The sequence below is a fragment of the Lepisma saccharinum genome, chromosome 2, assembly GCF_977018435.1.
Source record: "Lepisma saccharinum chromosome 2, izLepSacc3.1, whole genome shotgun sequence".
Lineage (NCBI taxonomy): Eukaryota > Metazoa > Arthropoda > Insecta > Zygentoma > Lepismatidae > Lepisma > Lepisma saccharinum.
In genome coordinates, this window is record NC_139230.1 from 117,426,778 (window position 1) to 117,451,353 (window position 24,576).

Below are 24,576 nucleotides of genomic sequence, written 5' to 3' on the forward strand. Positions count from 1 at the left end.
TACCGTTGAAGCTACTCTTAATTTTCAAGAGAAAGAAATGTTATTTCAAACTAATGGTGGAAAAGTAGTTGTCGGATTTTTGCCAAGATGTGATTATGAAGAGAAGGGTGTCCGATTTGGTGACCGTAGCAGGTTTAGAAACTGGCGACGTTAGAGACGCGAGTATCGAAGACCTGAAAGCTCGCATGGAAATGTCTACTGCTCTGACGGTGGCGCAAAAAGAAGAAATGTTGAATAGAACTGCTCTTTTGTTAGATGTATTTTCGGATCGGCCTGGGACTTGCAATAAATTCACTTATAATATTAAACTGATTGATAATGAACCAGCTGTGGGAAAGTATTACCCTGTTCCGTTTGCTTTGAAAGAGGAAGTTAGAAAACAAATAGGTCAGTGGCAAGAAGATGATATTGTTGAGTTGGGACATTCTGCTTACCTCAACCCTTTGTTAGTGGTACCCAAGCCACGTTCTGACGAGAAAAGGATAGTTGTGGATTTTCGTACTACTAACGCTAAAATCAGACTGGAGCATAATAGAGTGAAAAGGTTTGAAGAAATATTGGCGAGCTTTCATGGCAAGAGGTATTTTACATCGCGTGATTTATGTGCAGGGTATTTTCAAATACCGTTAACAGAAGAAAGTAGAGACTCTACAGCCTTCATTTTTGATGGTAAAATGTATAAATTTAAGAAGCTGCCTTTTGGAATTTCGACTGGAGTATCGGCGTTTACTAGTGCAATGAATCATGTTTTAGGCAATGTATCTGATTTTTGTATTGTGTATGTTGATGATATTTTAATTTTTGATTCAGACTTTGATGATCATGTAAATCACGTGTGTTTCATTTTAAAACGCATAAGGGACGCTGGAATGACAGCGAAATTGAAGAAAACAGAGTTTGGAAAATCTGAAGTTATGTTTTTGGGACATATTATCTCTGCAGAAGGAATAAAAGTTAACCCCGATAAAGTCAGGAGTATAGTGAAGTTACCGATCCCCCGTAGCAGAAAGGAAGTACAGAGGATATCAGGAAGCTTCGTGTGGGTCAAAAGGTTCGTACCTAATTATTCGGAAGTAATAGCTCCACTTTCGGAACTTTTACAGAAAAATAAAAAATGGACTTGGGGAGAAAAGGAGCAGTCTAGCTTCGATGAGGTAGCAACCTAGAGGTTGCCGGAGAGAAAATTTTCTTCTAACGGTGTTGGATGGTTTTTCAAGATATTTAGTAGCATATGCTATGACTGCTGCAACAACTGAGAGGGTGCTGGAAAAACTTGTAAATAACTATTTTGTGCACCTAGGGATACCTAAGAGAATCATCTGTGATCGAGGGCCTTGTTTTATTAGTAAACAATTTAAGGAGAAAATTAACAGTTTTGGAGTAGAGGTTTATTACTGTAATATCTACCATCCGCAGACTAATCTCGTGGAGAGAATCCATGAAGAAATTAATAGATTAATACGACTTCTTTGCAATGAAGCTCACGAAGATTGGCCTAAACAGGTGGCGAAAGTTGTAAATTTACTAAATTATTCTATCAATGACACTTTAGGCGAAGCGCCAGTCACAATTCATCTTAATGAACAAATAGATAACCCACTGAAAGTTGCTTTAAAATTAGAAGAAATTCCAGAAGAATTGGAGAAACGGCTGATAATGGTGGAATCAAGGACCAGAACAATTAGGGAAAAGGATATGAAGAAGAAAGCAAATGAAGAGAAAGGTAGAAGGGAAATTCAAGAAGGGGACCTGGTGTTCCTGAAGGCTAGAAATCAGAGTTCTTTAATTAATAAAGTTATAGCAAAATATTGTTTACTTTATAAGGGTCCTTATTTGTGTAAAAAGCAAATTAATGCTGGAAGTTTTGATTTACTTGATTGTTGCTCTGGAGAGGTACTTGAATCACAACATGTGGAAAATTTAAAATTATGGAATTGTAGTAACTTTAAGAGAGAAATTTATGTAAGCCAGTTGAAAAAATTCGAAAACCTCCAAGAGTAAATGTGATTGATTAATGTTACTTGTACTAGATTGATAGACCGTATAGTGATAATGATTGAAAGTTGATTTTATGTAAGGTATAAAGATAGTTGAACTATGATAATATATGTATTGGAAAGTTTGCGTAGAATGTTAATAGTGCTTAGATGAATGAATACATATGGTGCTTATGTGTGAATTCAAGAGTAAATATTTAAATTTCTATTGTCGTGAATTCACCTGAAATCATTGTAATTAAATTATTATATACACATTTAGTAACTGAAAATCATACCTTACAAATATTTTTGTGCTACATATAAAGGATTATCGATATCGTTATGTCTATTTTAAAAAAATATGATAACTGTAATGTGAGTGTGAAAAATATATATACGAGGATTGAACAAAAAATCAAGGAGATGAATAGACTCTCAAAGACATTACCTCTCCTTGATCAGTCCATCTAATGTCTCTTCGGGGAGAGGGCATCTGTAACAGATTGTTTACAGAACATTCTGGGAAGAAAGAAGCAAAAGGCATCGAAACACCCCTTTCTGAAATAATAGACTCAGTCCGGTACACAAAGGAAAGGAAGCGCTCGAGGAGTTGGCGCGGAGAAGTTACAGCAGTTGGCGCGGAGATTTTGACTGGAAGGTGGTCGCGCAATTCAGTGCTCGTTCTGTTGAGTTTTGAATACCTCCGGTGACATTTTCTTGGCGAAGTGGTAAAGTAGTCTCTTCAGTCGGAAGACCACGCTAGTCCGGCGTTGTTTGCAGAGGCACAAGAAACGTTAAATCGGCATTAAGGCTCTCCGGAAAAGAGATCGTGCAGGAGTGAACTCCGTTTGCAGCAGTTTAGCAGATTTTCTTTCAGTGAATCTGAGATTGCAGAGAAGGATTTTCTCCAGCGACAATACACCAAAGATCGTCTAAAAAAGAAGACGGAACAACAAGGATTTTAGTGAAATGGTCCCCAGTGACGAGAGCTCTCGTGTTTTAACCCCCACAAGCTTTATCTTCTGATGAAAAAATCCCACTAAATTTTGAAAAGCGCTAATTCTTTCTAAAAGCCGTCAATGTAATCGTGAGTAAAAAGGTTAAATTTGTTCTTTTTTATAAACGTATGTGAGAGTGATTTTTTCTTATATTTCTGTTACCAAGATAATCTAAAGTACTGGTGTCAACTCTTGTATTGGGTTTACTCATGTAAACCAAGAACCACCAGCGAATCAGTGTGAACCTTTAATTATTTTTTTTTGTGAAGTTTCTTCTGTAATAAAAGAAAGTAAAGGTAATTGGTTATTCTTTCCTTCAAACATTGAAATCTATAATAATAGTTGAAATCAGTTTATCTCAACCGAACTGTAGTTAAAAAGCAAAGCTAAGTCTAATACTAATAGTAATAACGATAAAATCAAGTTTTATCGTTATATTGTCACTTTTCAATATCGTTATTTTGACAAGTCCGACATTTCGTATGTGTGCTGCAATGGTTTCTGCATACAAATAATTTGCATTACGAACAATGTGCCTTCGTCTTATACTTTTCCCGGCAAATACATGGCTGGGATGCTATAGTTTACAGTAGGAACATTTTCCGATCCCGTTACTGAGTGCCGATAATGACGGACTGTTCATTTCAGTGGCGTGTAAATAAAAGAAAGAACGCCTGAAAAGACGCGCCGACGCCTACATGTTTCATTGGGAATTGTGTAGAAAGGTTCCTTAGTGCTTTCCCGGCCATTATTGCGCTCGTAACGAAATGATTCAAAATTTTAAATAGAGGTTTCACTCAGTTCCGCCGCACGTGTTACGGAGGATTAAAACTCGAGATCATTCTGGATCTTTGTATCTTTCTGAAGCTCGATCATGATCCGCAAATGTTCAATTTGGTCAGTTTAGCATGGACATCCTAGATTATTTCCGTATTTCTTCCTCGTTTGATGTTGAATTCATCTTATAGTATCCACATTTGCACGCAAATATTTGATACCGGAAATGGGTGACCATGGTTACTGTGCGACTGCATTTTTCCAATTTTTACTTGAATCTCGAGATTTATCTCGATGCAGAAATACCTCTGGCGCAACGAAGTATTGGATGTATCACGAGTGCAAGAGTCTAATAGGATCAGCTGAGCAAATGCGACATTCATTATATTTTACACTTCTTGTTTAGGTGGTGACATCCGCAGCTCCAAATAATTATACTTTTGAAATGAAAAATGAATTTGAAAGTAAACATCGTTTAAACTGAAATTTTATGAAAATATTTATATTTAAAAAAATGATTCTTTATTTTATAGGTGTCCAGTTAATGCTGATTAACTATTCTCTTGACGTTGTACTTGGAATATTGTAATGTTAACTCTTGCTTCTTAATGAATTTATGTTGAATCTTTTGCAAGGAAGATATTCTCGCTTTTGCAAAGTCTTCCTGTGAGGTACCATTAATATTGCCCCTCGCAAAGAATTTGAACACCGAAATTTACACAACTTGGAGATACACTGTGCAGGCGAAATTGATTACATTTTGCACTCCTCTATAAGGTGGTGACATACGCAATTTCTAGTAACTATAATCCTAAAGTTTTATTTGGATTTGAAAGTGAATATCCGTAAAATTAAAATTTAGTGAATATATTTTAATGGAAAACATATTTCTTTTTTTATAAAAAAGATGTCCAGGCAATGAAGATTAATTATTCTCATGACTATGTACTTGTAATATTAAATTTTGCGTCCTAATGGATTTTTGTTGAATCGCTTGCAAGAATGTTATTATCGCTTATATCGAGACTTCTTGTAAGTTAACTTTTGTAAGGAATTTGCATAAACCCAAAATTTACACGACCTGGATATACAATGCGCAGGTGTTAGGATGAAACTACGTATATGCACCCAGCCCCCTTTAGCCTATGCATGGATGATAATATTTTAAATGAAGAAATAAGACTAGTTGTCATTTTGTCGCATATCGAACGAATGATTACTGACAAGAATATAAATATTGATAAACTTTATGAAATTGTCAAATTCAATGAAATTCCTTACAAAAGTAAAAACTTAGATGACATCTAAACACCAAGAATTAAGTTACTCATCCCAGTTGTTTCTTTTGTGTACTACTGTGTAATCCTGTATTTTCAAGAACAATATTGGTTTATAAAACACACAATCAAAGATGCAATTAAACTACCCATACGTTAGTAAGTGTTCAATGTAAATGAAAACGTATTTTCTTATAAATAGCTGAGAATTGAAAATTGATTGCTGGAATATCGGTTCTAGCTTACATTATATTAACAGAGCACAGGTGCAAGTATTTTGAATGAAATAGAAGAAAAGAATAAAAAAGTGTCTAGGACAATTCGAGAAAGAAAGGAAAATATTTGCCCATCCCACTTTACAAGTTGGCTTAGGAAATTGAGAATACATTGCTTAAGATAGGGGATGAGTTCTGAAACGATTGAACAAAAAGTGTCAAACTGAGAAGTTTCTTAAAGGTAGATGACCGATTTTTTTCTTTTATACCTGTTTCTCCAACAGTGGATATAGGATGCAAATGTGTTGGTGATAGTTGAGAATGTTCAGTGTGTCCAGTATTGTCTACAATTATTTTCGGGTTACCATTCAACAGCAATAATGTACAACCAAGAATGAAACCTTGTTAACGAGGAGACTGCTTGTGTACATTTTCAATCATTTCCATTGTTATATTTGTTTATACGTTTCTAGCATTTTTGTTTTTCAAAACAATGTTCATTGTTATTCACGTATATAAGCAAAGTTCAAGAAAACTCGGCGCAATCCTTGCTCAAAACGTTGTCCGCAGCAGGAGAAGGTTTTGGGCAAGGAATACCCTGATTTTATAACATTGTGATGCATAATCATCGATAACGCCGTGTACATCGACTCATTCGTTACTTCCTTCGACCAGCAGAGAAATTTAAATCGTATCTAAAGTTTTGCACTTGTGAAATGTAGACTTGGTGCTGTTTTTATCATTCTTCCAGAGGTAATTTAATCTTCCGTCATCCTCGCCCTCATAATAGTGCAAATGAACCCGCGCGTCACTCAGTGCCGAACCCATCAAAACCAACGTTATTTTCACCACTCATTGATGAAAATAGATGTAGAATTAAGCAAGCACTTACTGTCAATAAAGCGAAATATACATGAATAGAAATGTGTCCGTTTCGGATATTTTTATTAGCTATTAAAATAAATAAATAAATAAAAATGAAAGTGTTGATATCCTATCTACAATACATATGGGTTTCGATAGAAAATATTGGTTTCAAAACTCTGTCACATTCTCTGACTCGCAGAAAAAGCAATCAAATGTACAACATACTACTCGAAGAACCTTACCAAATATTTTTAAAATGTTCAAATCTCAATTGAATCGGCATACTCAAGAAGGGAATATAGACCAAAGAATGGTAAAATGACATTTTGTAGTGGACATCTTCGAAAAGCGTCGCTCTACACTAGAGTGTGAAGAAAGATATAGAAAGCAGTCAGACCCTAGAGGAAGATAAAGAACCCTTAACTATAAGCAAGATGTAAGAAGAAAATGAATTCCTACCACTCCTACAGTTCTTTTTAATTTCAAACAAATTTACTTTTTGGCCATATTCCCTTCTTAAACCTGCGTATTCAGTTTATTTCTGGTACTCTTGCGAGTAGACATACTGAGTCAAATATAAGAAACAGAATGTTGTCACTTTTCAATATCGTTATTTTGACAACTCCGACATTTCGTTTGTGTGCTGCAATGGTTTCTGCATACAAATAATTTGCATTACGAACAATGTGCGTTCGTCTCATGCTTTTTCCCGCCAAATTCATGGCTGGGATGCTATGGTTTACAGTAGGAAAATTTTCCGAGCCCGTTACTGAGTGCCGATAATGACGGACTGTTCATTTCAGTGGCGTGTAAATAACAGAAAGAACGCCTGAAAAGATGCGCCGACGCCTACATGTTTCATTGTGAATTGTGTAGATAGGTTTCCTAGTGCTTTCCCGGCCATTATTGCGCTCGTAACGAAAATGATTCAAAATTTTAAATAGAGGTTTCACTCAGTTCCGCCGCACGTGATACGGAGGATTAAAACTCGAGATCATTCTGGATTTTTGTATCTTTCTGAAGCTCGAGCATGGTCCGCAAATGTTCAATTTGGTCAGTTTAGCATGGACATCCTAGATTATTTCCGTATTTCTTCCTCGTTTGATGTTGAATTCATCTTATTTCAAGCCTAAGACTACTGTGTAATCCTGTATTTTTCAAGAACAATATTGGTTTATAAAACACAGAATCAAACATGCAATTAAACTACCCATACGTTAGTAAGTGTTCAATGTAAATGAAAACGTATTTTCTTATAAATAGCTGAGAATTGAAAATTGATTGCTGGAATATCGGTTCTAGCTTACATTATATTAATAGAGCACAGGTTGTAACAGATTGTTTACAGAACATTCCGGGAAGAAAGTAGCAAAAAGCATCAAAACACCCCTTTCTGAAATAATAGACTGAGTCCGGTACACAAAGGGAAGGAAGCGCTCGAGGAGTTGGCGCGGAGAAGTTAAAGCAGTTGGCGCGGAGATTTTGACTGGAAGGAGGTCGCGCAATTCAGTGCTCTTGCTGTTGAGTTTTGCAGAGATTCCAGAGAAGGATTTTCTCCAGCGACAAGACACCAAGGATCGTCGGAAAAAGAAGACGGAACAACGAGGATTTTAGTGAAGTGGTCCCCAGTGACGAAAGCTCTCGTGTTTTAATCCCCACAAGCTTGATCTTGTGATGAAAAAATCCCACTAAATTTTGAAAAGCGCTAATTCTTTCTAAAGGTCGGTAATGTAATCGTGAGTAAAAAGGTTAAATTTGTTCTTTTTTATAAATATATGTGAGAGTGATTTTTTCTTATATTTCTTTTACCAAGATAATCTAAAGTACTGGTGTCAACTCTTGTATTGGGTTTACTCATGTAAACCAAGAACCACCAGCGAATCAGTGTGAACCTTTAATTATTTTTTTTGTGAAGTTTTTTCTTAGTTTTCTTCTGTAATAAAAGAAAGTAAAGGTAATTGGTTATTCTTTCCTTCAAACATTGAAATCTATAATAATAGTTGAAATCAGTTTATCTCAACCGAACTGTAGTTAAAAAGCAAAGCTAAGTCTAATACTAATAGTAATAACAATAAAATCACGTTTTATCGTTATATGGTGTCCGAAAGTCACGGGAGTTGCCTTAGATAGTCTTGGTGAAAGAAAAAAATAAAGGGGGTAACAGGCATTGTGCTTCGTCGTTGTCGGCAATATTTATGTAAACATTTATCGTTGTGTTGTAACTTTGGTCAGCGTGTACCGGCAACATGGTTCGCACAAAAGGAAAGACTCAGTCTGAAAAGGACTTCGCACCCAATGTGGGGTGGGAGGAAATATTGGATTGTTGTGGAAGAGATGGAGCGATAGAATGTTTGGGTTGCAAACAATGGCTGCATAAAGACTGTATAGGAATGAGTGAGGAAGAGTATAAAGAACACGAAACTGACATTGGTAAAGACTTTTTATGTGAACGATGCAAAAATCGAGTTGAGAAAAACCTGCCGTTGGAGTAAAAATAACGGAAAAAGAACAGGGTGTTTCGAAAGAAACCGACGAATTTGTTTGTCAAGTTGACGTTGGTCGGGGAAAGGAAAATTATGTCTTGAATTCAATTTTGTCTTTTATGGAACAGAGTAGGCTAGCGCAGGAGAACTTATGCCTAAAATGGGTAAGAAAATAAGGAACAGGATAGATTGAAATGGGAGAGATTATACGAGAAAATGGAACAAGATAGGTTAGAACGGAGACAGAAAGAGGAAAATGATAGGCTCGTGCAGGAAGACTTATACAGAAAATTGGAGCAGAAACAGGAACAGAATAAATTGGAACTCAAGGAAATAATAAATGATTCCATGCAAAAAATAAATGACAAGATGGAGGAAAGACTAAAAGTTTTGGAGGTGCAAGTCACGAGGATAGAAAAAATGGAGGACGTTATGGAGATAAATAAAGTATCATGTCAGACAGGAATGGAAAAGTTGAAATATGATTTAAATATCATTCAAGGGAACGTTGAAACTTTGGGAGTTGGTGTGGGTTCAGGAACGGAGTGTTAATAAAAGCAAGTTCAAGGAAACTGATGTTGAAATACAGGTTATAAAAAATAGGGTTGACGTGTTAGAGCATGATTTTGTCAGATTCAAGGAAACTGAGGATTCTAGAAAGTGTTGTGACCTTAAGCCGTTTGAAGATTTTGTTCAGAATGAAGTAAAGACTGATGATGGAGAGGAAGTAAAGAGAGATGGTGTGACTATTCTTAGCAGGCAGGAAGTAGGGATTAAGTAGAGTGAAGTGTCGAAGTTAACCAAGTTTACAGGAGAGACAGACGAAATAAACAGCGATATTTATCTGAAGACACAGAAGGATGAAATAATTAGTACTCTTGAACGAATAAGCAACAGAAGTCAGTAAGAAGAGAAGAGAAATGAAAGTGCGAGTGAGGCACGAGAATCAAAAATAGGGTCGAAGGTGAACCGTAAAAATGTTTTTGATGCTGATAAAAAGCATACTGATGTTGAAATAAATGCAGACTTAGAGAATTCTGTGGCTAGTCTCAAGAGTTGTGTGCTGTTAGGAGATAGTTTGTTAAAAAGATTAGCGTCATATTGTAGAAGGCAATTTCCTGAATTAAACTGCATAGAAAGCGGCTGGGAAGAATTGTGTGTTAGTGGAAGTAGAGTCTCTGAGCTTGTTCATGCTTTGGAAGAAAAAGGAAGAAAGGAAAGTGCAAATTGTAAATGGGAAAACGTTCTAGTTCTTGTAGGGACTAATGATGTCATGAGATTCACTGAAAAGGAGCATTTTGAGGAAATGTATTCTTACTTAGTGTCGTATTTGAAAGAAAGAAGTAATGAGATTATTTTGTGTACTGTTCCACCTATTCCGGCTGTGGCTCATATTTCGGAATATGGTCATTGGAAAAAATTGTTGTATTTTAATAGAGTAATAAAAAATCAAGATTGTGTTATCATGTGAAGGTTGTGGATCTAGAAAAGATGTTTTATATGGAGAATGGAGAGATAGATTTAAGCAAATATGAACGTTACCTACTAAAGAGAGAAGAAGACTTAGTTCTCTGGAATGAAATGGCTATGAAGGAATTTTTGACTCTTTTAGATTTGCAACCTGTACATATTTGTGAAGTAGATGTAAGGGAGTATGAAAATCTGGAAGTTGAAAACTTGAAATGTAATAATGAAATTTTGAACAGTGTGGAAAAGAGAAATTAATTAAACATCCTATTTGCGTAGAAGTGGAAATGAATGGTAAAGCTGTAAACTGTTTACTGGATTCCGGCTCTCAGGTATCGCTAATTTCTGCTAATACATGGAAAAATATTACTTCTGACGTGACTAGGCCTTCTCTAGAAAAGGTAGATAATATTATGTTAATAGATTATAGCGGAAAAAACAAAACAAGAGTGATGGGGAAAACAGTAATACCGACTGTTCTGGCAAATGCTAGTTTGCTCATGGAATTTATTGTTGTTAGAGATTTGAATGTGCCTGCCATTCTGGGTAGCGATTTTTTATTTAACGTTGAAGCTACTCTTAATTTTCAAGAGAAAGAAATGTTATTTCAAACTAATGGTGGAAAAGTAGTTGTCGGATTTTTGCCAAGATGTGATTATGAAGAGAAGGGTGTCCGATTTGGTGACCGTAGCAGGTTTAGAAACTGGCGACGTTAGAGACGCGAGTATCGAAGACCTGAAAGCTCGCATGGAAATGTCTACTGCTCTGACGGTGGCGCAAAAAGAAGAAATGTTGAATAGAACTGCTCTTTTGTTAGATGTATTTTCGGATCGGCCTGGGACTTGCAATAAATTCACTTATAATATTAAACTGATTGATAATGAACCAGCTGTGGGAAAGTATTAACCTGTTCCGTTTGCTTTGAAAGAGGAAGTTAGAAAACAAATAGGTCAATGGCAAGAAGATGATATTGTTGAGTTGGGACATTCTGCTTACCTCAACCCTTTGTTAGTGGTACCCAAGCCACGTTCTGACGAGAAAAGGATAGTTGTGGATTTTCGTACTACTAACGCTAAAATCAGACTGGAGCATAATAGAGTGAAAAGTTTAGAAGAAATATTGGCGAGCTTTCATGGCAAGAGGTATTTTACATCGCTTGATTTATGTGCAGGGTATTTTCAAATACCGTTAACAGAAGAAAGTAGAGACTCTACAGCCTTCATTTTTGATGGTAAAATGTATAAATTTAAGAAGCTGCCTTTTGGAATTTCGACTGGAGTATCGGCGTTTACTAGTGCAATGAATCATGTTTTAGGCAATGTATCTGATTTTTGTATTGTGTATGTTGATGATATTTTAATTTTTGATTCAGACTTTGATGATCATGTAAATCACGTGTGTTTCATTTTAAAACGCATAAGGGACGCTGGAATGACAGTGAAATTGAAGAAAACAGAGTTTGGAAAATCTGAAGTTATGTTTTTGAGACATATTATCTCTGCAGAAGGAATAAAAGTTAACCCCGATAAAGTCAGAAGTATAGTGGAGTTACCGATCCCCCGTAGCAGTAAGGAAGTACAGAGGATATTAGGAAGCTTCGTGTGGGTGAAAAGGTTCGTACCTAATTATTCGGAAGTAATAGCTCCACTTTCGGAACTTTTACAGAAAAACAAAAAAATGGACTTGGGGAGAAAAGGAGCAGTCTAGCTTCGATGAAATGAAAACTCTTATAGCGCAGGAAACGCTTTTGTACCATCCAGATTTTTCACAGACGTTTTACATCAGCTGTGATGCTTCTACTATGGCCTTAGGTGGATATTTGTTCCAGCTTGAAAATGGTGAACGGAGAATTATACACTATGCTAGTAGGAAACTAAATCAGGCTGAGAGAAAGTATACAATTACAGAATTAGAGTGCCTAGCTATACTATTCTGGATTAAAAAGTTTGAAGTATATGTCGCGGGCATGGAATTTGTTGTTTGGAGCGATCACAAAGCACTTCAGTGGCTGACTGCGGCCAAACATTGGAACCCTCGGCTATGTAGATGGTCGCTGGAATTGAGTAAATTTAATTTTCGAATTGAATACATAAAGGGCTCAGAAAATCATCTAGCTGACCTGTTGTCTCGTTTTCAGCCTGAAGTTGAAAAGGAGAAATTGTTTGTTAATGTAGTGGGAAATATTTCTTTATCAGATTTAAATCTGAAAATAGAAGATTTAGTAATAGCACAAAGAAAAGATGAAGAAATGAGGAAAATAATTGATGCTTTAGAAACTGACGAAAATGTAGAAAATGTTAAGAGAAAAGGACCGCTACTAAAATATTACCAAGTTGAGTCTGGAGTGTTGATGATTAGAGATTTTCACTTTGAACGAGTGTGGAAAATATGTTTGCCTCGAAATTTGATTGGTAATGTGTTATTCGTTTATCACGATCAATCAGGACATTTTGGATTGAAGAAAACGTTTGATCGAATATTGAAGACGTTTAGTTGGAGGAGAATGAGGCAAGATATCAAAGACTGGATTAATGACTGTGAGATTTGTGCCAGGAGTAAAGCTGACAAGCACCCTCCGAAGTCTAGTTTGGGGCAACATCGCATAGAGAGAATGAGAGAACAAGTGTTTGTGGATTTGCAAGGACCTTTACCTAGAGTTTGCCGGAGAGAAAATTTTCTTCTAACGGTGTTGGATGGTTTTTCAAGATATTTAGTAGCATATGCTATGACAGCTGCAACAACTGAGAGGGTGCTGGAAAAACTTGTAAATAACTATTTTGTGCACCTAGGGATACCTAAGAGAATCATCTGCGATCGAGGGCCTTGTTTTATTAGTAAACAATTTAAGGAGAAAATGAACAGTTTTGGAGTAGAGGTTTATTACTGTAATAGCTACCATCCGCAGACTAATCTCGTGGAGAGAATCCATCAAGAAATTAATAGATTAATGCGACTTCTTTGCAATGAAGCTCACGAAGATTGGCCTAAACAGGTGGCGAAAGTTGTAAATTTACTAAATTATTCTATCAATGACACTTTAGGCGAAGCGCCAGTCACAATTCATCTTAATGAACAAATAGATAACCCACTGAAAGTTGCTTTAAAATTAGAAGAAATTCCAGAAGAATTGGAGAAACGGCTGATAATGGTGGAATCAAGGACCAGAACAATTAGGGAAAAGGATATGAAGAAGAAAGCAAATGAAGAGAAAGGTAGAAGGGAAATTCAAGAAGGGGACCTGGTGTTCCTGAAGGCTAGAAATCAGAGTTCTTTAATTAATAAAGTTATAGCAAAATATTGTTTACTTTATAAGGGTCCTTATTTGTGTAAAAAGCAAATTAATTCTGGAAGTTTTGATTTACTTGATTGTGGCTCTGGAGAGGTACTTGAATCTCAACATGTGGAAAATTTAAAATTATGGAATTGTAGTAACTGTAAGAGAGAAATTTATGTAAGCCAGTTGAAAAAATTCGAAAACCTCCAAGAGTAAATGTGATTGATTAATGTTACTTGTACTAGATTGATAGACCGTATAGTGATAATGATTGAAAGTTGATTTTATGTAAGGTATAAAGATAGGTGAACTATGATAATATATATATTGGAAAGTTTCCGTAGAATGTTAATAGTGCTTAGATGAATGAATACACATGGTGCTTATGTGTGAATTCAAGAGTAAATATTTAAATTTCTATTGTCGTGAATTCACCTGAAATCATTGTAATTAAATTATTATATACACATTTAGTAACTGAAAATCATACCTTACAAATATTTTTGTGCTACATATAAAGGAATATCGATATCGTTATGTGTATTTTAAAAAAAATGATAACTGCAATGTGAGTGTGAAAAATATATATACGAGGATTGAACAAAAAATCAAGAAGATGAATAGACTCTAAAAGACATTACCTCTCCTTGATCAGTCCATCTAATGTCTCATCTGGGAGAGGGCATCTGTAACAGATTGTTTACAGAACATTCTGGGAAGAAAGAAGCAAAAGGCATCGAAACACCCCTTTCTGAAATAATAGACTCAGTCCGGTACACAAAGGGAAGGAAGCGGTCGAGGAGTTGGCGCGGAGAAGTATATGTGAGAGTGATTTTTTCTTATATTTCATTTACCAAGATAATCTAAAGTACTGGTGTCAACTCTTGTATTGGGTTTACTCATGTAAACCAAGAACCACCAGCGAATCAGTGTGAACCTTTAATTATTTTTTTTGTGAAGTTTTTTCTTAGTTTTCTTCTGTAATAAAAGAAAGTAAAGGTAATTGGTTATTCTTTCCTTCAAACATTGAAATCTATAATAATAGTTGAAATCAGTTTATCTCAACCGAACTATAGTTAAAAAGCAAAGCTAAGTCTAATACTAATAGTAATAACGATAAAATCACGTTTTATCGTTATATTGTCACTTTTCAATATCGGTTTTTTGACAACTCCGACATTTCGTATGTGTGCTGCAATGGTTTCTGCATACAAATAATTTGCATTACGAACAATGTGCGGTCGTCTTATACTTTTTCCCGCCAAATTCATGGCTGGGATGCTATAGTTTACAGTAGGAAAATTTTCCGAGCCCGTTACTGAGTGCCGATAATGACGGACTGGTCAATTCAGTGGCGTGTAAATAACAGAAAGAACGCCTGAAAAGATGCGCCGACGCCTACATGTTTCATTGGGAATTGTGTAGAAAGGTTCCCTAGTGCTTTCCCGGCCATTATTGCGCTCGTAGCGAAATGATTCAAAATTTTAAATAGAGGTTTCACTCAGTTCCGCCGCACGTGTTACGGAGGATTAAAACTCGAGATCATTCTGGATCTTTGTATCTTTCTGAAGCTCGATCATGGTCCGCAAATGTTCAATTTGGTCAGTTTAGCATGGACATCCTAGATTATTTCCGTATTTCTTCCTCGTTTGATGTTGAATTCATCTTATAGTATCCACATTTGCACGCAAATATTTGATACCGGAAATGGGTGACCATGGTTACTGTGCGATTGCATTTTTCCAATTTTCACATGAATCTCGAGATTTATCTCGATGCAGAAATACCTCTGGCGCAACGAAGTATTGGATGTATCACGAGTGCAAGAGTCTAATAGGATCAGCTGAGCAAATGCGACATTCATTATATTTTACACTTCTTGTTTAGATGGTGATATCCGCAGCTCCAAATAATTATACTTTTGAAATGAAAAATGAATTTGAAAGTAAACATCGGTTAAACTGAAATTTTATGAAAATATTTATATTTAAAAAAATGATTTTTTACATTATAGATGTCCAGTTAATGCGGATTAACTATTCTCTTGACTATGTACTTGGAATATTATAATGTTAACTCTTGCTTCTTAATGAATTTATGTTGAATATTTTGCAAGGAAGATATTCTCGCTTTTGCAAAGTCTTCCTGTGAGGTACCATTAATATTGCCCCTCGCAAAGAATTTGAACACCGAAATTTACACAACTTGGAGATACACTGCGCAGGCGAAATTGATTACATTTTGCACTCCTCTATAAGGTGGTGACGTCCGCAATTTCTAATAACTATAATCCTAAAGTTTTATTTGGATTTGAAAGTGAATATCCGTAAAATTAAAATTAAGTGAATATATTTTAATGGAAAATATATTTCTTTTTTTAAAAAAAGAAAGATGTCCAGGCAATGAAGATTTATTATTCTCATGACTATGTACTTGTACAAGGGTCGTTCAAGGTTGACCGGACTTTTATTTCTGCAGAGGAAATAGGTAGCATAAGAAACACCAAACTATGTCAGTTTTTCAATGTATTCTCCGTGCACGCCGAGGCACCGTTGCCATCGTTCTGGCAGCTCACGAATTCCTTTGGCGTAGAAAGAACTTGGTTGTTATCGTAGCCACTGGAGGACATCGCTCCGCAGTGCTTCGTCTGTCGTGAATTTATTCCCTCCCAGATGGTCTTTAAGGGGTGCAAACAAATTATGATCAGTGGGGGCTAAATCCGGCCTGTAGGGGGGATGGGACAGAACTTCCCAGCTCATGTCGGCCAGAGTTGTTGTTGTCACATTGGCCGTGTGTGGGCGGGCATTGTCATGGAGAAGAATGACGTTTCCAGACAACATCCCAGGTCTTTTCTTGCGAATGGACTTTCGTACAGCACCACTCAAGAAAGTGGAGTAATACTGGGCATTAATCGTGCTCCCTTTGTCCAGAAAATCAACATGGATAACGCCCTTCATGTCCCAGAAGACACTTGCCATGATCTTTCTAGCGGACGGCTGCGTTTTGTTTTTCTTGGGGGGCGGGGAACCTTTATGCCGCCACTCCATGCTGCGTCTTTTGGTCTCTGGGGTTGAATTGTGCAACCATGTTTCACCACTGGTGTGACTGCAGTCGGGCGAATGTGTCCATGCGCTTCATTTGTCACCAGCTCCCGTCCTTCGCAAAACTGCTCACACCATTCGTACCCTCTTGTCCGCGACATCGTTTGTTCACCATACTGTGCTTGCAATCATCTGAAAATCTCAGCTGGTTTCATTTTCTCCTACACGAGAAATTTGATTACACACCGCTGCTCCACAGCCACAGACACACTGCTTGCCGCCAGGTTTGCTGCAACTGCTGCGCAAGCGCGAAATACGTCATGCCGGGCGCTAGTTACTCGCGCATGGAATACATTACGTCACCCGCACGTTTCAACATTCGTCGATTTTTTACGTAAGAAAATCCCGGTCAACCTTGAACGACCCTTGTAATATTAAATCTTGCGTCCTAATGGATTTTTGTTGAATCGCTTGCAAGAATGTTATTATCGCTTATATCGAGACTTCTTGTAAGGTAACTTTTGTAAGGAATTTGCATAAACCCAAAATTTACACAACCTGGAGATAAAGTGAGCAGGTGTTAGGATGAAGCTACGTATATGCACCCAGCCCCCTTTAGCCTATGCATGGATGATCATAGGTTAAATGATTACTGACAAGAATATAAATATTGATAAACTTTATGAAATTGTCAAATTCAATGAAATTCCTTACAAATGTAAAAACTTAGGTGACATCTAAACACCAAGAATTAAGTTACTCATCCCAGTTGTTACTTTTGTAAATAATATATTTTTATTTCAAGCCTAAGATTACTGTGTAATCCTGTATTTTTCAAGAACAATATTGGTTTATAAAACACAGAATCAAATATGCAATTAAACTACCCATACGTTAGTAAGTGTTCAATGTAAATGAAAACGTATTTTCTTATAAATAGCTGAGAATTGAAAATTGATTGCTGGAATATCGGTTCTAGCTTACATTATATTAACAGAGCACAGGTTGTAACAGATTGTTTACAGAACATTCCGGGAAGAAAGAAGCAAAAAGCATCCAAACACCCCTTTCTGAAATAATAGACTGAGTCCGGTACACAAAGGGAAGGAAGCGCTCGAGGAGTTGGCGCGGAGAAGTTACAGCAGTTGGCGCGGAGATTTTGACTGGAAGGTGGTCGCGCAATTCAGTGCTCTTTCTGTTGAGTTTTGCAGAGATTCCAGAGAAGGATTTTCTCCAGCGACAAGACACAGCGACAACCGAACTGTAGTTAAAAAGCAAAGCTAAGTCTAATACTAATAGTAATAACGATAAAATCACGTTTAATCGTTATATGGTGCCGAAAGTCACAGGAGTTGCCTTAGATAGTCTTGGTGAAAGAAAAACAATAAAAGGGGTAACAGGCATTGTGTTGCGTCGTTGTCGGCAATATTTATGAAAACATTTATCGTTGTGTTGTAACTTTGGTCAGCGTGTACCGGCAACATGGTTCGCACAAAAGGAAAGACTCAGTCTGAAAAGGACTTCGCACCCGAAGTGGGGTGGGAGAAAATATTGGATTGTTGTGGAAGAGATGGAGCGATAGAATGTTTGGGTTGCAAACAATGGCTGCATAAAGACTGTATAGGAATGAGTGAGGAAGAGTATAAAGAACACGAAACTGACATTGGTAAAGACTTTTTATGTGAACGATGCAAGAATCGAGTTGAGAAAGAACCTGCCGTTGGAGTAAAAATAACGGAAAAAGAACAGGGTGTTTCGAAAGAAACCGACGAATTTGTTTGTCAAGTTGACGTTGGTCGGGGAAAGGAAAATTATGTCTTGAATTCAATTTTGTCTTTTATGGAACAGAGTAGGCTAGCGCAGGAGAAATTATGCCTAAAATGGGAAGAAAATAAGGAACAGGATAGATTGAAATGGGAGAGATTATACGAGAAAATGGAACAAGATAGGTTAGAACGGAGACAGAAAGAGGAAAAAGATAGGCTGGTGCAGGAAGACTTATACAGAAAATTGGAGCAGAAACAGGAACAGAATAAATTGGAACTCAAGGAAATAATAAATGCTTCCATGCAAAAAATAAATGACAAGATGGAGGAAAGACTAAACGTTTTGGAGGTGCAAGTCACGAGGATAGAAAAAATGGAGGACGTTATGGAGATAAATAAAGTATCATGTCAGACAGGAATGGAAAAGTTGAAATATGATTTAAATATCATTCAAGGGAACGTTGAAACTTTGGGAGTTGGTGTGGGTTCAGGAACGGAGTGTTAATAAAAGCAAGTTCAAGGAAACTGATGTTGAAATACAGGTTATAAAAAATAGGGTTGACGTGTTAGAGCATGATTTTGTCAGATTCAAGGAAACTGAGGATTCTAGAAAGTGTTGTGACCTTAAGCCGTTTGAAGATTTTGTTCAGAATGAAGTAAAGACTGATGATGGAGAGGAAGTAAAGAGAGATGGTGTGACTATTCTTAGCAGGCAGGAAGTAGGGATTAAGTACAGTGAAGTGTCGAAGTTAACCAAGTTTACAGGAGAGACAGACGAAATGTTACCCACTGAATTTCTTCAGCATGTGGAAGACAGCTTGAGTCTGATGGCCCTGAGCAAGCATCAGTACCTGAATGTGATACCTTTTGTGTTGGTAAAGACTGCTAAAATGTGGTATATAGAAAATAAGCAAAAGTTTACGAACTATGAAGTATTTAAGAAGGAATTTTTGGATGCTTTTGAGTCAGAAAATGTTAAGTCTGCACGTTTAGCTCAAGTTCTAACACAGAAATTTGTGTCAGGTCAGGGAAGAAGTTTAGAAGAGTTCTATGGGACAAGGCGAGGCAACTGAAGATGCTCGAACCTGCCTTATCGGAGGAAAAGTGTGTCAGCCTAATAGCAAACTTACTCCCTTTTTAGGCTTCGTGAAATGTTGTTAACCGTTAAAAGTAAAACCTTGTCTTCAGTTGCTGATCTGATAAGGAGTCAGGAATTATTGTGGATGGAACAGAAGAATCGAGATTCTTCTAGAGGCCAGAAAAATGAGAGAAACGTTGGAGGTAGAGAGGAGCGACGATATAATATTGGTAATGTCGATGTTACTCCTACATCACCGAGAAAGGATAACTATAGACAGACATCGAGGGAAAGTTTCGAGAATCATGATGAAGGGAGGAACCATTCAAGATTCTATCGTCGGAATTTGCAGTTTGGAAGAGGAGGAAACCAAAATTTGAAGAGAAATGAAAGATCTGATGTATCTCCGTGGGATGAGCGAAAAAAAAGCAACTATTCACCTCGTTTTGAGAGAAAAATCTGGCAGAGTGAATATTATGAAAGTTCTAGTCTGCCTCTTAGGAGGAATAGAAGCGAAGATGAGGTCGTCGCCGCCGAAGTACATAACCAGGAGGATCCAAAAAACGAGTTACCGTTCCGCCACTAAAGAGTGGGCGGACCAAAAACCAAGATGTAAATATTAAAATGAATTTCAAAGATATTATTGAACCTGCAAGAAAGGATGAAGAACGAATAGAAGACGAACTTGAACAGTTAAACTCGGAGGAAAAAGATTTGGGAAATTTTTCAAAATGTGAAATAAACAGCGATATTTATCTGAAGACACAGAAGGATGAAATAATTAGTACTCTTGAACGAATAAGCAACAGAAGTCAGTATGTAGAGAAGAGAAATGAAAGTGCGAGTGAGGCACGAGAATCAAAAATAGGGTCGAAGGTGAACCGTAAAAATGTTTTTGATGCTGATAAAAAGCATACTGATGTTGAAATAAATGCAGACTTAGAGAATTCTGTGGCTAGTCTCAAGAGTTGTGTGCTGTTAGGAGATAGTTTGTTAAACAGATTAGCGTCATATTGTAGAAGGCAATTTCCTGAATTAAACTGCATAGAAAGCGGCTGGGAAGAATTGTGTGTTAGTGGAAGTAGAGTCTCTGAGCTTGTTCATGCTTTGGAAGAAAAAGAAAGAAAGGAAAGTGCAAATTGTAAATGGGAAAACGTTCTAGTTCTTGTAGGGACTAATGATGTCATGAGATTCACTGAAAAGGAGCATTTTGAGGAAATGTATTCTTACTTAGTGTCGTATTTGAAAGAAAGAAGTAATGAGATTATTTTGTGTACTGTTCCACCTATTCCGGCTGTGGCTCATATTTCGGAATATGGTCATTGGAAAAAATTGTTGTATTTTAATAGAGTAATAAAAAATCAAGAGTGTGATCATGTGAAGGTTGTGGATGTAGAAAAGATGTTTTATATGGAGAATGGAGAGATAGATTTAAGCAAATATGAACGTTACCTACTAAAGAGAGAAGAAGACTTAGTTCACTGGAATGAAATGGCTATGAAGGAATTTTTGACTCTTTTAGAATTGCAACCTGTACATATTTGTGAAGTAGATGTAAGGGAGTATGAAAATCTGGAAGTTGAAAACTTGAAATGTAATAATGAAATTTTGAACAGTGTGGAAAAGAGAAATTAATTAAACATTCTATTTGCGTAGAAGTGGAAATGAATGGTAAAGCTGTAAACTGTTTACTGGATTCCGGCTCTCAGGTATCGCTAATTTCTGCTAATACATGGAAAAATATTACTTCTGACGTGACTAGGCCTTCTCTAGAAAAGGTAGATAATATTATGTTAATAGATTATAGCGGAAAAAACAAAACAAGAGTGATGGGGAAAACAGTTATACCGACTGTTCTGGCAAATGCTAGTTTGCTCATGGAATTTATTGTTGTTAGAGATTTGAATGTGCCTGCCATTCTTGGTAGCGATTTTTTATTTACCGTTGAAGCTACTCTTAATTTTCAAGAGAAAGAAATGTTATTTCAAACTAATGGTGGAAAAGTAGTTGTCGGATTTTTGCCAAGATGTGATTATGAAGAGAAGGGTGTCCGATTTGGTGACCGTAGCAGGTTTAGAAACTGGCGACGTTAGAGACGCGAGTATCGAAGACCTGAAAGCTCGCATGGAAATGTCTACTGCTCTGACGGTGGCGCAAAAAGAAGAAATGTTGAATAGAACTGCTCTTTTGTTAGATGTATTTTCGGATCGGCCTGGGACTTGCAATAAATTCACTTATAATATTAAACTGATTGATAATGAACCAGCTGTGGGAAAGTATTACCCTGTTCCGTTTGCTTTGAAAGAGGAAGTTAGAAAACAAATAGGTCAGTGGCAAGAAGATGATATTGTTGAGTTGGGACATTCTGCTTACCTCAACCCTTTGTTAGTGGTACCCAAGCCACGTTCTGACGAGAAAAGGATAGTTGTGGATTTTCGTACTACTAACGCTAAAATCAGACTGGAGCATAATAGAGTGAAAAGGTTTGAAGAAATATTGGCGAGCTTTCATGGCAAGAGGTATTTTACATCGCTTGATTTATGTGCAGGGTATTTTCAAATACCGTTAACAGAAGAAAGTAGAGACTCTACAGCCTTCATTTTTGATGGTAAAATGTATAAATTTAAGAAGCTGCCTTTTGGAATTTCGACTGGAGTATCGGCGTTTACTAGTGCAATGAATCATGTTTTAGGCAATGTATCTGATTTTTGTATTGTGTATGTTGATGATATTTTAATTTTTGATTCAGACTTTGATGATCATGTAAATCACGTGTGTTTCATTTTAAAACGCATAAGGGACGCTGGAATGACAGTGAAATTGAAGAAAACAGAGTTTGGAAAATCTGAAGTTATGTTTTTGAGACATATTATCTCTGCAGAAGGAATAAAAGTTAACCCCGATAAAGTCAGGAGTATAGTGGAGTTACCGATCCCCCGTAGCAGAAAGGAAGTACAGAGGATATCAGGAAGCTTCGTGTGGGTCAAAAGGTTCGTACCTAATTATTCGGAAGTAATAGCTCCACTTTCGGAACTTTTACAGAAAAATAAAACATGGACTTGGGGAGAAAAGGAGCAGTCTAGCTTCGATGAAATGAAAACTCTTATAGCGCAGGAAACGCTTTTGTACCATCCAGATTTTTCACAGATGTTTTACATCAGCTGTGATGCTTCTACTATGGCCTTAGGTGGATATTTGTTCCAGCTTGAAAATGGTGAACGGAGAATTATACACTATGCTAGTAGGAAACTAAATCAGGCTGAGAGAAAGTATACAATTACAGAATTAGAGTGCCTAGCTATACTATTCTGGATTAAAAAGTTTGAAGTATATGTCGCGGGCATGGAATTTGTTGTTTGGAGCGATCACAAAGCACTTCAGTGGCTGACTGCGGCCAAACATTGGAACCCTCGGCTATGTAGATGGTCGCTGGAATTGAGTAAATTTAATTTTCGAATTGAATACATAAAGGGCTCAGAAAATCATCTAGCTGACCTGTTGTCTCGTTTTCAGCCTGAAGTTGAAAAGGAGAAATTGTTTGTTAATGTAGTGGGAAATATTTCTTTATCAGATTTAAATCTGAAAATAGAAGATTTTGTAATAGCACAAAGAAAAGATGAAGAAATGAGGAAAATAATTGATGCTTTAGAAACTGACGAAAATGTAGAAAATGTTAAGAGAAAAGGACCGCTACTAAAATATTACCAAGTTGAGTCTGGAGTGTTGATGATTAGAGATTTTCACTTTGAACGAGTGTGGAAAATATGTTTGCCTCGAAATTTGATTGGTAATGTGTTATTCGTTTATCACGATCAATCAGGACATTTTGGATTGAAGAAAACGTTTGATCGAATATTGAAGACGTTTAGTTGGAGGAGAATGAGGCAAGATATCAAAGACTGGATTAATGACTGTGAGATTTGTGCCAGGAGTAAAGCTGACAAGCACCCTCCGAAGTCTAGTTTGGGGCAACATCGCATAGAGAGAATGAGAGAACAAGTGTTTGTGGATTTGCAAGGACCTTTACCTAGAGTTTGCCGGAGAGAAAATTTTCTTCTAACGGTGTTGGATGGTTTTTCAAGATATTTAGTAGCATATGCTATGACAGCTGCAACAACTGAGAGGGTGCTGGAAAAACTTGTAAATAACTATTTTGTGCACCTAGGGATACCTAAGAGAATCATCTGCGATCGAGGGCCTTGTTTTATTAGTAAACAATTTAAGGAGAAAATGAACAGTTTTGGAGTAGAGGTTTATTACTGTAATAGCTACCATCCGCAGACTAATCTCGTGGAGAGAATCCATCAAGAAATTAATAGATTAATGCGACTTCTTTGCAATGAAGCTCACGAAGATTGGCCTAAACAGGTGGCGAAAGTTGTAAATTTACTAAATTATTCTATCAATGACACTTTAGGCGAAGCGCCAGTCACAATTCATCTTAATGAACAAATAGATAACCCACTGAAAGTTGCTTTAAAATTAGAAGAAATTCCAGAAGAATTGGAGAAACGGCTGATAATGGTGGAATCAAGGACCAGAACAATTAGGGAAAAGGATATGAAGAAGAAAGCAAATGAAGAGAAAGGTAGAAGGGAAATTCAAGAAGGGGACCTGGTGTTCCTGAAGGCTAGAAATCAGAGTTCTTTAATTAATAAAGTTATAGCAAAATATTGTTTACTTTATAAGGGTCCTTATTTGTGTAAAAATCAAATTAATTCTGGAAGTTTTGATTTACTTGATTGTTGCTCTGGAGAGGTACTTGAATCTCAACATGTGGAAAATTTAAAATTATGGAATTGTAGTAACTGTAAGAGAGAAATTTATGTAAGCCAGTTGAAAAAATTCGAAAACCTCCAAGAGTAAATGTGATTGATTAATGTTACTTGTACTAGATTGATAGACCGTATAGTGATAATGATTGAAAGTTTATTTTATGTAAGGTATAAAGATAGGTGAACTATGATAATATATATATTGGAAAGTTTGCGTAGAATGTTAATAGTGCTTAGATGAATGAATACACATGGTGCTTATGTGTGAATTCAAGAGTAAATATTTAAATTTCTAATGTCGTGAATTCACCTGAAATCATTGTAATTAAATTATTATATACACATTTAGTAACTGAAAATCATACCTTACAAATATTTTTGTGCTACATATAAAGGAATATCGATATCGTTATGTGTATTTAAAAAAAATGATAACTGCAATGTGAGTGTGAAAAATATATATACGAGGATTTAAAAAAAAATCAAGGAGATGAATAGACTCTAAAAGACATTACCTCTCCTTGATCAGTCCATCTAATGTCTCATCTGGGAGAGGGCATCTGTAACAGATTGTTTACA

General features: G+C 36.5%; 1 protein-coding gene across 1 annotated transcript; it reads left to right on the top strand.

Moving 5' to 3' along the window:
- The first annotated feature begins 1,236 nt into the window (after window positions 1–1,236).
- Window positions 1,237–11,770, top strand: LOC145983603 (uncharacterized). The gene is made up of 4 exons (XM_083116666.1): window positions 1,237–1,893; window positions 9,099–9,362; window positions 10,070–10,280; window positions 11,436–11,770. Exons 1-4 carry the CDS (start codon window positions 1,237–1,239, stop codon window positions 11,768–11,770), a joined length of 1,467 nt encoding a protein of 488 aa, XP_082972792.1.
- Window positions 11,771–24,576: the final 12,806 nt, after the last annotated feature.

Bases quoted from the DNA above. Each gene is read 5' to 3' on its own strand.
- LOC145983603 (XM_083116666.1), top strand. From the start codon at position 1,237: ATGACTGCTGCAACAACTGAGAGGGTGCTGGAAAAACTTGTAAATAAC. The intron at 9,363-10,069 runs GTAGGGATTAAG...TATCATGTGAAG, and splicing joins CTATTCTTAGCAGGCAGGAA to GTTGTGGATCTAGAAAAGAT. The intron at 10,281-11,435 runs GTAATAATGAAA...TTTTTGATTCAG, and splicing joins GGAAGTTGAAAACTTGAAAT to ACTTTGATGATCATGTAAAT.